Below are 13,222 nucleotides of genomic sequence, written 5' to 3'. Positions count from 1 at the left end.
TACGAAGGTTCACTCACCTGCAATAATGACAGTCTGCTCTACTGAAATGTCTCTGAACGAGGTGCTTAATTCCTCACAGGCTCTTTGTCTTTTTTTTCTAGCTGAAAATGGGCTGTGACTTTAGTGGAGGGTGGCAAGTGAAAAGTCAAATTTCTCCCTCAGGGATCAATAAAAGTGTCACAAATAAAAGCAGTGACTATCATCTGTCCTGATGTGGGTCAAGCCAGGGAGAGCGAAGCCAGAGCCGTCTAGAGAGAGGTTCAGAGGACCCCTGTAATCCCTCGATCTGTGAGCCTCAGCTCCGAGAGATCTGAGAGGGGGGAGGAAAATAAAGATTTAGACACCCAGGATGACGAGCAGCACCGCAGGTCTCAAAGCCAACCGAAAATAAGAAGGAGGAAAAGGTGATTCATCATCACTCCACTGCTGTTTGCGGCACATTAAACCAGACAAACGTTAACGGCATCAGTCCTCACAAACATGTAACACGATGAACGAAGCATGACGGTAACTGTGCCTTGATAGGAGAGGAGAGAGACATTCATGTTTGTGTTGTCACTTCACCCAAAACCACCCACAATATCGCATTATCGACCAGCACTCCAACCACATTTGCTGATGTGACCCCCCCCATCCCCCCACCCCCTCTCTATGTTGCATAATTTAAGTGGGCCAACAAAAACAGACTCATGTCCCAAGATTATATTACAGGGTCTTCGAGGACAGCCATTGTTTGAATTTACAACTGGCTAATAATGCATATCGATCAGCGCAGAGGTGTTTTCACCATTTACCTGGGGATACCGTAGCAGGCTAAATGGATGACATATTGAAGCAGGGAGCATCTTTGAAATAGGCCTGCCTCTTTTTTAAAACAACAACAACAACAACAACAACTGGACAGAGCCAGTCTATCCTGCCCTGCACACATTACATCATCTAGGTAGAGCTGGGTATCACACTGCAATACTTTTAGTACTGCCTCACTTGTGCCAATATTGGAAACTTGAGAAGTGGAAACTGTCAGAAACCAAAAGTTGGCACTGAAGATCCAGACAATTGTTGCCTGGTGAAAACCCCCATAATTCATTCTCACAGTCAAAACAACACAGAATTTGGCTTTAGATGCTTGGCTGAGTTTGTTAAGTATTTAACTCTGTAGTAGTAGTTTATAGGCAGGTCATCTAAGTTAGATAATAAGTGTCATGGTTACTTCAACTAAAATTCAGGCATCATGTTAGAAATTGGTGTTTGGATTTTTATTTTTCATGTTTTCATGTCTCAAGTCTTTACGTCCAGAAAATATGAAAACCAAAAACAAATTATACTAATAGAGTGATCAGACAACACGCTGGTGATTATTGGCAATCAATCATTAAAGCAAACAAAAGGTTATAGATGAGTCATGGGCCTTGAAGCCATATATTACTTGTCGTACGTTTAAGCTAATTAAAAGTGTAAAAAAATATTAGTATTTATATGCTTTCCCTCTTACTGAAATGCAGGAAGAAAAGACAATCTGTATACAGTATTTTTAGCATAAAAGTGAGGTTTGCCTCCTCCGCTTTACCCCCTCTCCTTTTCTCAAAGGATGAGACGAACAATCTCTGCAAAAGATTTCGTCTAAATGGGACGGGGACACCTTCAGGAGGAGGTTCTCTCCAGGCCGGGGCCAAGAAATATATCAGAAAATCAATCATCGCTGCTGATCAAAGCAATATCTATTCAAGAGGGCATTGCCAGTGATAAACCACAAATGCATCCAGCTTTCCAGCCCCAGCTGCTGCTCTTTAATTTATGTGAATCTGTGCTATTTTAAACAACTGCAAAGTCACTGGCTGACCTTCAGTTTGGGAAAAAAAACAGGCAGAGTGATGTTGTTGTGGGGCCAATCTCTTTAAGTGACAGAAGTTGGCTAACTTTCAATTAGTTGGTACCATCACACAACACTGACAACATATAGAGTGGGATGTGAAAGAAGAGATTATGAGTGGAGGTCACGTCCATCAATAGTCCTCTAATATGTGATGACAGTGATCTGATGGGACAGTGGGAGAAGCCATGGAGCTCAGTTTAAAAAAAAAAAGGTGAAAATGTCAGTGACGCATTACGTCTACTTCTTCAAAGTCAGGTACAGAGTTGGCTGCCTCATTACCCCCACCGCTGCATCCATGTTTTTTTTTTTTTTTTTTCCTTTGGTGGTGTGTGTAGGAGGGGGAGTCCTACATCAGGCTCATGTCCTCGTGATGTTGGGACATGCATGTTTTGAATACACGGCTCCCTGTTGTGTGTCAGCCAGCCTATAGCAGCAGCAGCTAAAGCTAAGTCAGCGGTGGTGGTGGCGGCTATGTGCTCATGTCTGACTGGTCCTCGGTGATTCACTCACTGGATGCAAATACAAAAGAGATGAGATGCTGGGGTCCTCTGTGTGTCTGAGCGGCCCGATAAAGCCCCACAGCAGCAGCAGCGGCAGCAGCGGCTCTGCGCCTTCATCCAACGCAGCAGCAGCAGCAGTGTTGTGACACGGTAGTTCCCCCTCTATAAGCTACACTGTCGCTGCCGTGGTTGCCTTCAAAGAGAAAAGAGGAAAAGCTCGTTGCCTTACCACAGCTGCGGATTGATGACCATGTCTTTACAGTTCTTGGCGCAGGAAACAATTGAGAGGAGGGTCTCCCTTGACTGGGCAGAGATTCCCAGGTCCTCAGAGACACACGGCCTCCATAGGGGTCCACATCCGATGCGTGTGTTTCTTCGTGTGAACAGACGTGTGATGTTACGGAGGCTAGAACATTGTGGAAAGTCAAAAAAGTGCTGTGTTTGCCTGTTTCCTTGAATGCGGGCTGTGATGCTCAGCTCAGCTCAGCTGCACTCCGCTCGCTCCTCCCTGCAGCAAGATTGCTTTTAAGCGGGAAGAAATCACCGGAATGGATCAAACACGATGGGCGGCCGGCGGCTGGGCGCAAAACATGGCGGCGGATCCCACAGGGCTCGGACTCGGAGTAGAAAACTTCAGGACCAACTCTTCCCTAGTAAGTGGGTATTATATTAATATTAGTATATAATATTGTATGACACATATACATATAAAATATAAGAAGCGGTAGGCCTATCTGTCCAAATGTTTGCAAATATCGTCGACATGTATACCCACATCAAAGCCTGGTTCCAAAAGTCTGAAACCACCTTCTCAGAATATACATTTTTACCTCAACATTATTATTTTTTTTATAGACGTTGTTATATATTGAACACTTCTGACTTCTTGTGAGCACTTGATTCATGTGATTCAAGGGTACAAAGGCAGGAATCATTGTTGGAATCATAGGTAGGCTACATATTTTAGCTTTTAGCCCTTTTAGCATCTAGCTAGGACCGCTTTTTTTTTTTTTGGTTACCATTTGACCCACTTGAGTGAGATGGGGCATCCTCCCTGGGGCTCACCTCCTGTTTTCCACAGGCCTATGGAAAGATCTAAATAATGGCCCAGTCATTTGAAGACACATTTTTTTACCCTTATGATGCAGACAACACTCAGTTATCCATACCCACAGCAGCCCAGCTTATCTTGTATCTTACCTCTTTGATTTTACATCCTGAAGGGAGGGAGGTAAAGGGGAAACCAGGGGTAGTCTTTGACACAAACTTGTTTTAACATACAAGTCAAAACAGTAGGCTTTCAACTCAAGATAATCTCTTAAATTAGGATTGGTTTTATTAACTGCACAAAAATTTGGTCTTGCCCTTGTCTTTGCTTGACTATATAACAATAGGTATCAGCCAGGAACCCCTCCATTGTCATCATTGGTTAGTATTTTGTAGTAACTTACCAGACAAAAAGAGCCGAGACGTAAGGTCACTCTCCAGTACTTATGTCTTTACATTGGCTTTCTGTGAAATTTTAAATTGATTTCAGTTTTTACTGCTCCCTTTTAAGGCCTTAAATGGCCTTGGCCCTAAATACCTCCCTGATTTATTGACCTGGTATGTGCCCTCAACCACTGAGCTCTGCAAATGGAGCCCTGCTGGTTTCTCCCATGTCACATCTTGTGACCAAGGGTGACAGTTGCTGCTGTTTGAGCCTTCAGGCATAGGATAGCCCACTATTTATTCTGATTGTTCCCAATTATCTGATCTTAACAGTTTTGTTATATTTACTTCTTCTGTGCCAAAAAGGCACAGGTGGTATTCGGCCACTATTAAAAGATAAATTACCAAAAATATTAATCAGTCAATCCAAACTTCCTATTCATTTTCAGTCAGTTGAATAATTAAAAATCAAATAGCTCTAAGGCAGCCAGTTTTACTTTGGAGGTCAATAGAAGTCCAATTTAGCCCCAGGGCCACCATAGGATGTTATAGCCATTGTAACAGCCCAGATTATTTCCCTTTACCCCCAAGTACTGTATTATGCTTATTGGACCCCCCTTTATACTTTAAATGCAAAATGAAATATTTTATGCCACAGATTATGATGAAGTCAGCACTCTATACGTCACAGATTACATAACAACCTTCAGGGTGAAATGCTGCTGCTGCTGCTGCAGACACTATTTTTTGATATTATTCAGAGTGAAATCTGATTCAGTGATTGTGATGTTCACTCAGCTCAGATGCTTTTAGCTGCTAACCCTAACCCTCTCTGCTGCATGTACCTTTATCTTTTACTCAGGCCATGTATAACTGTAGACTATATGGTTGCCTGGCAACGACTCTCATCAACCCATCCTTTCTGCTAGTGAGCAGCAAGCAAGCACACTGTCAGATCCAGTCGTGCCACGTTACTATGAGGATGTTGACCGCATCTTGTGCTTCATGGGATGGAAATTAATGTTTATTTCATTGTCAGAGTTTCTGATTATTCTTAGTTAATTACACATCCATGAACATATCGTTGAACTTGAAAATAAGGTCGGAGAGGTTTCAGTGTTTTAAATAGACATTTAAACTTTAAAGTGAAAGTAAATAGACTTAAGTGCAAACAGTGCACTCCCTTGGCTTGTACAAAATTTGGATGTGGCAAACACGGAGTGAGAGAGAAACAAATTGGGCATAATGTACTTATTAGTACAATGTTGAGGTAGCTTAGGTAGGTGGAGCATGTATGCTTTTTAATAGTTCGGCCAATTTTATATCCCACTGCATTTCAGATGGGAACATTTTACTATTCACCTCTTATTTATCTCATAGCTACAGTTACTAGCTATGTTGTATTACAAGATCCTCTGAGGGTACTCATTGTCCTGCATAATAAATGTGTAATTCCCACAGGATTCTTTGACAACTGAAACATAATCGTGAGCCATGTTTTTCTGTTCACAAATTCTGGTTGCTGTAGATTAAACTACCCAACAGCACAAACATCAGATAAAATAGCAGATTAAAATAGCCTACTAGTTACAAATAATGCATTATAACAATTTCCCAAACTGTGTGTTTACTTTTACTTGTAATGCAGTCATTCCATATGCCTGTATGTTTATTTAATGGACCAAACTAGAGCAAAATGTATTGGACTTGGTGTTGCTACATTGAACCATTTGGGGTCATTCCTATGTTCCCACAGCCTTATGTTCCCACATTTCTAACTTTTGTTGTCACTGAAAATTAGGCCCTATGTTCCCACAGCCCTTTGGTCCCACCATTGGTTGGGTTTAGGCAATGAAGAAAAGAGCTGGTTAAGTTAAGTAAAAAGACCCGGTAGAGGCTAGACAGGCCAGATAGATAGAGTCCAGATAGGTAGAGGGAGTCCAGTGAGAACATAGGGCCTAATTTTGTGAAAAATCTTAGAACTGTGGGTGCATAGGGCTGTGGGAACATAAGGCTGTGGGAACATAGGCATGGACCCGAACATTTATGCTCATAGAGAGAGTGGGATACCCATGCTGCCCTTCAATTGTTAAATCTGCCATGTTAACATGAAGTGATTGTCTATGACCAGTAGGCTACATTGCCATTGCTGTCCACTCTCACAAGGTTGGAAAAAAATCTACATAGCAATTTAGCTGCTTTTCATGATGATTGTTAAGTTAACAGGCTGTAGGGCCAAGAAAGTTGGACAACAAGGTGATGGGGAATGTAGTAGCCTATAGGTAAATATTTGAGTGTTGGGATCATCTCTAAATTACACTTTGAGATGCCTACAAATAGAGAAGTAGCAAGAAAGCAAAATAGCAGTGAAAGCATGATATGCATACTGTTACTAAATAAACACTGGTAGGTAAGGGATATCATTACTGTTACAGTGAGTGTTTGAAAGGGCAGAGTGTGAGATGGTTGGCAAAGTGTGAGATGGTTTGTTGCTCATTAGGTAGGCTATATGGTGCTCCAGTGGCATAGTAGCCTAGAAACCAGTTTACTCTTTTCACACACTGATCGTGGGGAAGGTTTTATGTGCAAAGGTAACTTGAGAGGTAGTCTATTGACAAGGGGAGCCATAAACTCTTCTCATCTGTCAGGGCCTGTCTCAAAAATGGTTGGATATCAGATTTAATGGCTGACGTGGCCACTCAGTCTGGACTCAGCTCCAGTTTAAACTTTCTCCTGTCTAACACCTTGTCATTTCCACCTATAGCCCTAATTGTCACGATTTAACATTTCCATTTTAGGGCTTTCAGTTGTAGAGCAAAGAGGGGGACTGGAAGAAATCAGTGTGAGTGTGTAGAAGGCAAAGAAGACGAAAAAAAAAAACAGTGCATGTGTAAGTTAACTTGAAGTGGCATTATCTTTTTAGCTGTTTGCTGCTCCCTCAGTATGAGGCGAATAATAAGATCAATCAGTAGCCTATCAATAAGAAGCCAGTGTATGCGAGTGTATGTCATTGAAGCTCTGGTGATGCAATAAACTGTAACTGCTAATAGGATTGGCTATTGAAAGTTACGGTATCGTGAGGAAGCCATTAATCAAACAGATGTGAAGGTCTTCTGTCACGTAACCAGAGACTGTTGGGAAACAGGACCGAGCCAGCGGCATGATGATGAAACAAGTCACATGATGAGCCGTGACGTCAGCCGGGAGTAACTTTACCGGGAGGAAGCGGCAGCACGTCACTAGCGACCGGCCCGGCCACAGCAGGACGAAGACCAGAGGAACCAAAACTCAGAAATAAGTCGGACTAAGACATATTAAGAAAGGGTAAGACGACGATTCCCAAACTACACAGCCTTTCTCGCCGTCGTGTTCAGTGTGGAGTTGTTTTATGCGACTTAAATTCGCGTTTGCCGGTTTCTTTTGTGACAACGTGGTCTCAGTGTAACGCCGGTTGTTTCCCGAGGTCACACGGGACTTTCTTTTTTTATCCCGAGACTTTGATCAGTTTAGTCACGTGTTTACCAAAATATACCTTTATTTAACTTTTATTTGCTACTATCAGAGCTCATTCATATGTCTTTAGGTAGGAGATATGCCTATATAACGTTATTTGGCCTTTTGTGAGATACGTCTGCCATGTATTACCGCTATTTGTTGTTAGAAATTTTATGAACAGCACGAAAACAGTGAATGAAGGCTACACACAGCTTTCTTTGTTTTACAAGAGAAACTGTTGTAAAACTGAAGTTACCTAAAACGGTTTGGTAACAATGCCAGGCCCAGACCGGTTGCGCAACTTATTAATGGGCGCCATCTTGTGGTTAAACAAGGGTAACGTTATAACTATCATAGTACTTTACAAAACCAGATGAGATACAAAACATCATTTTTTATCAAATAGCCTACTGTTGTTCCAAATTAGTCCAATAGCCCTATGTGTTTCTCCTTCATAGAAACCATGCCTGGAGACGTCAACAAGGGCAAGAAGGCATTTGTCCAGAAGTGTGCCCAGTGTCATACTGTGGAGAATGGTGGAAAGCATAAGGTTGGTCCCAACCTTTGGGGTCTGTTTGGACGCAAAACAGGCCAGGCTGCGGGCTACTCCTACACTGAGGCCAATAAGAGCAAAGGTAAGTGCTTGTTTGTGTGTATTTAGTGTTTTTAGAGTCCTAGGAATTACACTGTTTGGGTAAAACATTGTGTCTGTTCTCTCTAATCCTAGGCATCATCTGGAACGAAGACACCCTGATGGTTTATTTGGAAAACCCCAAGAAATACATTCCCGGAACAAAGATGATCTTCGCCGGCATCAAAAAGAAGAACGAGCGTACCGACCTCATAGAATATCTGAAATCTGCAACTTCATAAAGAACTCTCTCATCTTTGCCAATTGCTGTGTCTTCACAAACTGCTCAAGAGGCCAGGACTTGTCATTCTCTTAAAAAAAAAAAACAGGCAGAACAGCAAGTAATCTGAGTGGTGCCGGCAGCTGTACCTCTGTTTCTGACATGATCCTCCGTCGTGGCGGAGTAAATGATATCCTGGTTTTAACAGGTTCCTTTTCTAATATAAATTATTAAACCATATACTGTCTACTCTGAATGATGTAGGGACTTGAAAGTTATGTTTAATGTTTGCTAATTGACTGTCTTCCAGTATTTTGTTACTCCATGATTTCACAGAGTTGTCTTAGTAGTTGTCTAGTCCAAGAATAATTTTACTTTTCTGCTTCTGAATTGATGATACCTCAACAATCTTTTATCACATGATGCCTTTTCTGAAATTGCAAGTTAAATAAAACTGACACTAATCATTATCTTAAACAATTTGTTAGTCTGAATAGGTCCCTACACGTGACTGTGTGGTCAGTATTATATAAAACACAGGGGTGCAGATGACGATGAAATGCCTTTTTATTTTTTGTGTTTAAACAGTCTTGGCTACTGTAGTAGATTTGTGAATGAAATAAATTAAAGTAAATGTATCTGAATATTCATATACCACAGTGTGCTCTCAAATTTTCTCCAACAGGGAGATGGTTAAATATAACATGTCCCCTGCATTGTGTAATTCATATACAAGTGCCCCATAACTGGAATACCGCAGGTGTCACTTAGTGCTGTTTTGATATGTGACATGCTTACTGTACGTTTGATTCTTTTCCCAGGGAGATTAGCCTTTTTCCCTTTTAATGAAGAAACTTGAAATGTGTATCTTTTAAAAGTCTGATTTTGTTCAGAAACTGATATGAATGTCATAAATGCTGCATGTTTTTGAGGATGTTTGTCTTCCATTAAAGTTGGAGAAGTTCCTTCTTGTTGACTGTCAGTTTCTGAATGCGTCCGATGGATCCCTGTTGAAAGACAAAAGCTGGCATAAGACAGAATTACGTAATAAGATCTTACCAAAAGCTGTACAATCTAGAAGAGTTCAGTTTTCACAGTAAAAAGATCATGTGACAAGGGAAGTCGCAGCCAACACTGCCATTTACGTCACAGTTGGGACTGAGCTGTATTCCCAGTCCATGTTGTGGAGTGTTGCTCCCTCTAGCGTTCAAATATCACATCTGCACAAGATCCACTGTTAATAATATTGTATGAAGGAATTTGATTTTCTGGCTCCCTCCCCTTTGCCAATAAGAGTCGCGGTTTTACAGCTAAATAGTATGGATAGCCTACATGCAGATCAAGTCTGATGCATGTGATATAAATATAGAGCGGAGATGCATTATATGTTATTGGTGAGATGAAACACGTTTCCTCAGGCGGCAGTCATTCACTTTAATTACTCTTGTCAGCCTTGTAGCATCACCAACGCTTTCTCAGGTAATGCATTAGAAATCATTATGTTTGATGATAGGCTACTTAAGCAATTAATTACAATGCGCAAACATGAGGGTGTTTTTTGTGCTTCTTACAGCCTTAATAACAGTGATTATTGCTGAAGGTAAAGATCATATATTTTTAATATGTTGTGCACTATAGGATATTCTGCAAGCCTGGGCATTTGATGGATGAATTTACCCCTGTTATCATCCTCGGCATCTTCATTATAGGCAGTGTGCCTCTAAAGGAGGGCAAACGGTTCAAATGGCCAGAGCGCTTAGTGCTGAGGCAACCCTGAGCTCCAGTGTGTGTGTGTGTGTGTGTGTGTGTGACGAAGCGAGCGTCAGCGGGACAGAGCCAACCACAGCCAGCGTCATTTGCACACAAGAAGACTCATACGACGGAGATGCCTCGGTGTAGTTGCTCTGGTAAGATTTCCTCTGCCTGTGCAAGTCTACACCTGAGCCCGAATTTGCGTCCACGCTGGATCCGCTTTGAAGATCTTAAATGAAGTGAAAGGTGTGGAGATGCTGTGGAGGGATGTACTGGTGCGCAAAGGGAGTCTCCATCCTTCTCCCCATGCAGCCAGAGCTTCAGGGGTGTTACCAGCATCTACATCTTGGAAGTTGTGGTGTTCAAACGATTCTCTGCTTTAACCCTCGGTAAAGCCTCATAGATGGTATTTCTCTGCGCGACTTCATGGATTTGGTTCACTGAGGACCATCAGAAGAACAGACATGGCAGTGCCAAATATGGTGTTCTCTGACGTGGAAACTTTTCTGGACTCGCACCCCGAGTTATTCGAGGACTACCTGAACAGAAAGGGGAATTATAGCATGGTGGAGAAATGGCTCAAGAATCATCACCAGGCGAGCAGCAAAAGTCCGGCGGCGGCTGCTGCTCCCGCCGCCGAGCCCAGGGGGGAGAAGAGCAACGCGTGCAAGGACAGCTGGGCGAGCAAATGTGACGGTCTGCAGCGGAGAGCCTCGCAGAAGGAGCTGCGCAAAACTTTCGCCAGATCAAAGGCCATTAATGTCAACAGGACATACGACGAGCATGTTAACTCCAGGGCCCAGGAGCCGCTGACGAGCATGAGGAGGAGAGCCCTGCTGAGGAAAGCCAGCTCTCTGCCCCCGACCACTGCGCACATACTGAGCGCGCTGCTGGAGTCCAGAGTCAACATCCCCCAGTACCCATCCACAGCCGTGGGTTTTAAATATTACCTCAAAGAGCACAACGAAAGAGAGTTTTTCCTGGAGCTTGTAAAAGACATATCTAACGACTTGGATCTAACGAGTCTCAGCTACAAAATCCTGGTGTTTGTTTGCATTATGGTGGACGCAGACCGCTGTTCCTTGTTTTTAGTTGAGGGCACGGGCAACAAGAAAACACTGGTGTCCAAATTCTTTGACGTGCACGCGGGGACCACAGTTTTACCCTCAATGAATTCAGATGAAGTTCAAGTTCCGTGGGGGAAAGGGATCATCGGATATGTGGCTGAACATGGAGAGACAGTCAACATCCCGGACGCTTATCAGGTCCCTGCTCCTCCTTTGTGCATTTGCATGGGATTTTAGAGATTTTTAGTCCGTCCTTTTATTTTGTCCCTGTTAATTGACCACCAGTCAAAGTATGTGACAGAGCTGAGTGTGTGGAAATCAACACCACCAGCAACAGTCAGCTGGGCACAGTTGATCCAAGATTCGGGTTCACACAAAACATCACAGACAAATAAAAACAAGGCAACAAAGGAGGTGTAATAGCCTCTTAAGAGTTAACAGTAAGCTTTGAAAAGGAAGGCAATACTAGATTACATTAAAGAAGTAAAGACACCAAATTGCCTAATGATGCCATCCGCTGCTTCTCAGAATAGAAACACCTGAGTAGACCTGTTCTGGACTTAGAAAACATTTACAGTAGAAATGAAGAGTTAGATTGGTTTACTAACAAAACACACCAGCATACTTAAACTAAGACACTTGTCCAAGTAATATTTTATTGAGAAAAACTTCACCCCATGCTGATGTTTGTCATGCTGCGCCTGCGTTTAATTTAGACTTTTTTGTTTATTAGTAAGACTTGGAGTAATGCACTGTCATCTGAAAAGAAAAGGGGCAAACCTGCATTTTTTTCCTCTTTGCGCTGAGTGCTTACATTGTGTCTTTTGTTTTACACTGTCCCTGTGGATTGCAGGATCGTCGGTTCAGTGATGAAATTGACAAGCTGACAGGGTACAAGACAAAGTCTCTCCTGTGCATGCCCATTCGCAACAGTGATGGAGAGATCATTGGAGTTGCTCAGGGCATCAACAAGACGTCAAGTGGAGAACTCTTCACTGAAGACGATGAGAAGGTAATGTCATTATGATGGTTGTGAGTTTATAGATGTGTAAATCACCGTCTTTGTTTTTCTCAATGTTGTCTGGTTCCACAACTAGTCGTTATCCTAATTAAAAGTAGACTTTCATCTTCACTAAAACCCCCCATAGTTGAAACTTGTGATAATCTTTTTTTTGTGGTGACTTACTTGAATGAATTACTGAAAACACTGGGTGAAATCTCCCCTTTATAAAGAGTATGTAGAGTTTATTTCAATAGAATAGCAAACAAGAGACAAGATAAGGATTTTATGCAGACATGCTATTTTTGTTAATTCAGAATACACAAATACCTTACCTACATTGTCACATGTTTCTGCAGCTGATCATTTGGTCAGAATCTAAGCCATATTTGCAGCAGAGCACTAAAAATAGCGAAGTTGGTTGTTCAATCCACCTATTTTGTCCACAAAACAGAGATTTTGCATAGATATTAATGGTCCTCAGGGGATGAACCACAATGACTACTAATCTCACAGTTTTTCATCCAACTCTACAATGATGTTGATGTTTTTCAGCTTGTGTGAAACACCTTGTGTAAGATTTCTCCAAATCTGCCTTGTTAACTGGCCCAAAATCTCCCACAGACATTCAGGTTTCCTGATGATTAATCCCCATCACCACGTGATCTTCTGACTTTGCATCTAGAATCATTGACTGGTTATTACATTTTTTGTTGTTTTTAGTTAGTTTTTCACCAGCTTTTGGATGAATAGCAATGACTTTTCCCCTCATCAACAGCTAATTTTGATATTGTCAACATTTTTTGGTTAATGAACAGTAACTGGAAACATAATTCCAAATCTACAATGAATAGCAAAACAGACTAAAGACAAGGTACACATAGTGTAAACATGGTAAGCATTAGATTTGACAAAGGTCCTGTGCCGAAACGTTGTCTGAATGAAGAAAAAAAATTCTGCACTTCTAGCCAAATGTGCAGCAGTTTTTTCCTTTTTTCAAAGCATTACTTGCCGACCATCACCATGTTAGCACTGCCATTATAAGTGTGTTGTCATTGCTGATATTAACATAGCCACAGTTGTTCCCAAACATAGCTATGTAGAGCTGCTAGCAAGGCCTTAGATTCTTAGTCTTGTTATTATTGCAGCACAGGGAAGTGAAGTGCAGAGGAAAGTGCAGGCCTGAAGTAAATGCTCATTGTCTTCATGATTCATGTGTGGCATTTCAAAGATGTCACAGTGTTTTTTTA

General features: G+C 41.9%; 3 protein-coding genes across 5 annotated transcripts in view; 2 read left to right on the top strand and 1 right to left on the bottom strand.

The window, feature by feature from the left end:
• The window catches only part of osbpl6 (oxysterol binding protein-like 6), a 40,477-nt gene extending 37,586 nt beyond the window's left edge, over window positions 1-2,891 (bottom strand). For both annotated transcript variants that reach the window (XM_085766005.1, XM_085766006.1), the window contains exon 1: window positions 2,606-2,891. The gene's annotated coding sequence lies outside the window, so the exon portion shown is untranslated. The remainder of the gene's footprint in view (window positions 1-2,605) is intronic.
• Window positions 2,892-6,956: 4,065 nt separating this feature from the next.
• On the top strand, window positions 6,957-9,118 carry LOC146965044 (cytochrome c-like). Its single transcript, XM_085765172.1, has 3 exons — window positions 6,957-7,131; window positions 7,761-7,937; window positions 8,030-9,118. The coding sequence occupies exons 2-3, from the start codon at window positions 7,766-7,768 to the stop codon at window positions 8,173-8,175; spliced, it is 318 nt and encodes a 105-aa protein (XP_085621298.1). The 5' UTR covers window positions 6,957-7,131; window positions 7,761-7,765; the 3' UTR covers window positions 8,176-9,118.
• An 877-nt stretch (window positions 9,119-9,995) lies between these two features.
• Window positions 9,996-13,222, top strand: part of pde11a (phosphodiesterase 11a) — a 40,995-nt gene continuing 37,768 nt past the window's right edge. Inside the window, exons 1-2 of one of the 2 annotated variants that reach the window (XM_085765306.1) lie at window positions 9,996-11,170; window positions 11,826-11,984. In XM_085765306.1, the coding sequence (XP_085621432.1) occupies window positions 10,370-11,170; window positions 11,826-11,984 (960 nt within the window). In that variant the 5' untranslated portion in view covers window positions 9,996-10,369. The remainder of the gene's footprint in view (window positions 11,171-11,825; window positions 11,985-13,222) is intronic. The other variant, XM_085765305.1, reaches the window with a different exon arrangement.

This window comes from Trachurus japonicus, chromosome 21 (genome assembly GCF_045865225.1).
Source record: "Trachurus japonicus isolate A0001 chromosome 21, Traja_1.0".
NCBI classification, from domain to species: Eukaryota; Metazoa; Chordata; class Actinopteri; order Carangiformes; family Carangidae; genus Trachurus; species Trachurus japonicus.
This window is presented reverse-complemented; position numbering and strand designations above follow the sequence as displayed.